Raw genomic sequence first — 3,387 nt, forward strand, 5'->3', positions numbered from 1 at the left:
ATTTTCCACGTACAACGTGCAAGTGCGAGGAAGTATCATGCACAAAACGCTCTCTCAAATTCAAAACGCGTTCCATAAAAGCATAGATTTACAGCCTACAACATGTGTCTAGCTAGTATAGATATAATAAATTTTCAAATCCAAATTCAAACAAAAAAATAAAGAAAAATAATAATCCAAATGTACAAATAATAAGCAACTCTTGTTCAACCGGTGTACAAATTCGGCCCAAACAGCAACTAACACTCTTACTCTATTTTTTTGCCGGGATGACACTCTTACTCAACCAGCTAGGGTTACATCGAATTTGAAATTAATGATTGAAAGTGAGAGAAAAGAAAAACAAAGTCGATCTGGAATTTTTATCTCCAATATAAATAATCCTAAACTGCCTCCTAATCATGAGAAAACCTGATAATGAAATTTGTGCGTTTGGAATGCACGTTCCTTCAACTCCGTTAATTATCATACACGTGGATGACGGGTTTGCTCGGCTCGTTAAGCAGTTGTCAAAACTCAAGATCTCTGTTCGACATTCGTTTACTCCATAAGTGTGCGCGAGCTGGAAACTAACGAGGAAAATACACCGCTCGACTCATTAGCACAATATTATTAACGAGCTAAAAATTCGTGATTTGCTCTGTTCGTTAAAGAATAAGCACGGGTTGCGACTTGTGAAGGAACTATATCTCATCACGAGCCAATCGAGTAACCCGATCGAGTCAGTCAGTTTGCTACCCGTTTCTTTTCTACCCTTCACCTAGGCGGCTAGGCAGCTGAAAGTTACACACAAATGGCACAGGAGGAATGACGAGCTAGCTGGCCCCACATGGCCCCAACTAAACCCCACCTACTAATCTCTTAGTCAAATCAAAGTACTTCGTAGTATTGTATCAAATTTACATATAAACTACACATGCATGTCCTCCTAGCTGCCCATCAACATTCTTCTTCTTCTTTTTTTTTTTTGCAGGGGTAGCCCATCAACATCTCGATCCTATAGTACTCAGAGTACTATATGTACACTTGTTCCACGAGAGGAGGGGATTATACAAACGAAAAAACGGATTCACACACCACACAGCAGCAGTACTACCGTGCAAGCAAACGCCCACCTCGTCGGGCTCTATACAAACAACACGTACTTTAGCTAATTTCCATCGTATACCGAATACACAGGCAGCTAGCTAGCTGAGTATCGTTCCTCGTCTGGCCTCCGGTCGGTGAGCTCGCGACGCGACGACGATGTCGACGAGAGCAGCTCGCCGGAGCAGCGGCGTGGGGCACTTCGCGGTGGGGCGGCGCCTCCGCCACGTGGCGCAGATGACGCCGGCGGTGGTGGTGGACACGGCCGGCGGGTGCGGCTGCCGGCCGCGCCGGCCGAGGCTGACGATGGCGCTCAGGCTCCCTTCCTTCCTCAAGCCCAGCTCATCCTTCTCGACGGCCAGCAAGCCGCCGCCGGCGAGGAGCGCCGAAGCCGCGTCGGCATCCAGCTCGACGGCCAGCTTCTTCCCGTCCTCGTCCTCGGCCGCATCCTTCTCCTCCTCCTCCAGCGGCGCCGCCTCCAAGCATCATCAGCAGCAGCAAGGATTAAACAATTGGCCTCCTTCTTCTCCGGCGCCGGCGAGCGTGACGAGGAAGAAGAAGAAGACCCGGCAGCAGCAGCAGCAGCAGCAGAGCCAGAGGTCGTCGTACTACTACCAAGTTGAAGAGAAGAAGAAGAAGAAGAAAGCGGCGGCCATGGCGATGATGGAGGAGGAGGGGGTGGCGGTGGAGAAGGAGTCGTCGGACCCTCGGGGTGACTTCAGGGAGAGCATGACGCAGATGGTGGTGGAGACGGGGCTGTGCGGGTGGGACGACCTCCGCTGCATGCTCCGCCGCCTCCTCGCCCTCAACGCGCCCCGCCACCACGCCGCCATCCTCACCGCCTTCGCCGAGCTCTGCGCCCAGCTCGCCGCACCCCCGCCGCCGCCGCCATCCTCATCCTCGCCTCCGCCGCCACCCCATTACCAGTACCAGTACTCGTAATATATAGCTGGATTTGCTAAGGCTTCGAGCGAGATCCTGGCACCACCTGGGCGTTCTGGGCGTCTTCTTCTTCTAGCTAGGCACGGCCCGTCAGGAGGTAGGAGGATTCCCTGTCAGGCGTGGCGAGAGGATCTTGAGAAGAAGAAACTTAGCAAATCTGCTGCTAGCTAGTACTAGTAGTGCTAACCTGCAGGCGTTTGATTAATTTCTGGTTTTCTTCGGTTGTTTAATTTCCTTGTGAGTTGCTTAATTTGCTGCTGCTTAATTAGTGCGTGCCATGCAAGTGCAGCCATGGGCCCATGGCCATGGCCTTCGGTCTTGTGTGAAGGTCTCCATGCCATGCATGAACAGTGGAGTGCTGTAATAATTGGTACGAGTAGTACAGTTGTTTAAGTACTAATTGGAGTGCCAATCCGTGAGTTAAGTAAGTGAGTTTGTGTGCATTGCTTACCCTCACAAGTCAACTGCACCACTCGGTGCGCATGCTACTAAGCTAGCTAGTTCTACATGCATCACACATGTAGTTTTTGTACACACAACTAATGAAGATTATTCATGCGCAGCCTATCTGAACATACATATGTACGCATTTTTCTTTTAAGAGAGGAATTTTATTCATTAACAACACAGTACATGTCGAAGCCTGTATAAAACAGAGCTTTGGGATTTACAAAGGTGTCTAAAAGGACAACCCATAGTCCTGTGAAGATCATTAGTACAAGAGATGATAGGGCTGCTGTTATCCCTTTTCTTAGCATCCTTAGCTAATTGATGGGCTAAAGTACTGTTGTCTCTTGGAGTGAAAATCATCCTGGTATTCAGCCTAAAATGAATATCAATGATCTGTGAAAGATAAACTCTTATTGACCAGTGACCAGGGTGGTTGTTCACATCCTTCAGCTGACAGGCAAGAGTAAGAGTTTGATTATCTGTGATCTGCTTTGCCTCCTGTTGATTGAAGTGAGAAATAATTTCTGCAGCAAGGAGACCACCTAGAGCTTCAGCCTGCAAAGCTGAAGAGACTGGAGAAGAAGTAGCTTGAATCTGAGCAATACATCTGTTGTTTGGGTCCAGCGATTCGATGAAGACACCAAGACCTGCAATTGAAGCATCATTGCCATCACCAGGCAACTTCCAAGCTGCATCTAAGTAGACGTTAAAGCCCTGTAAATGAGAAATTTGTGAAGTAGAAATGGGGGTGGAGTAAAAGTGAGGAAGATCTTGTTTCTTGTTCAAATCTGCAGTAGACTCCAGCTCCAACCCTGCAAACAAGCGTTTTGCATTTGAAGCAATATGTAAAGGAGAGGTGACCTTCCTGTTAAAGAAGTGAGAGTTCCTGCACTTCCAAATGCACCAAAA

General features: G+C 48.4%; 1 protein-coding gene across 1 annotated transcript; it reads left to right on the top strand.

Annotated features, from left to right (window-relative positions):
- The first annotated feature begins 877 nt into the window (after positions 1–877).
- LOC100842965 (transcription repressor OFP8) lies at positions 878–2,646 on the top strand. Its single transcript, XM_014900669.2, has one exon. It carries the CDS (start codon positions 1,246–1,248, stop codon positions 2,026–2,028), a length of 783 nt encoding a protein of 260 aa, XP_014756155.1. The 5' UTR covers positions 878–1,245; the 3' UTR covers positions 2,029–2,646.
- Positions 2,647–3,387: the final 741 nt, after the last annotated feature.

The sequence above is a fragment of the Brachypodium distachyon genome, chromosome 3 (assembly GCF_000005505.3).
Source record: "Brachypodium distachyon strain Bd21 chromosome 3, Brachypodium_distachyon_v3.0, whole genome shotgun sequence".
In the NCBI taxonomy this organism is placed as follows: Eukaryota; Viridiplantae; Streptophyta; class Magnoliopsida; order Poales; family Poaceae; genus Brachypodium; species Brachypodium distachyon.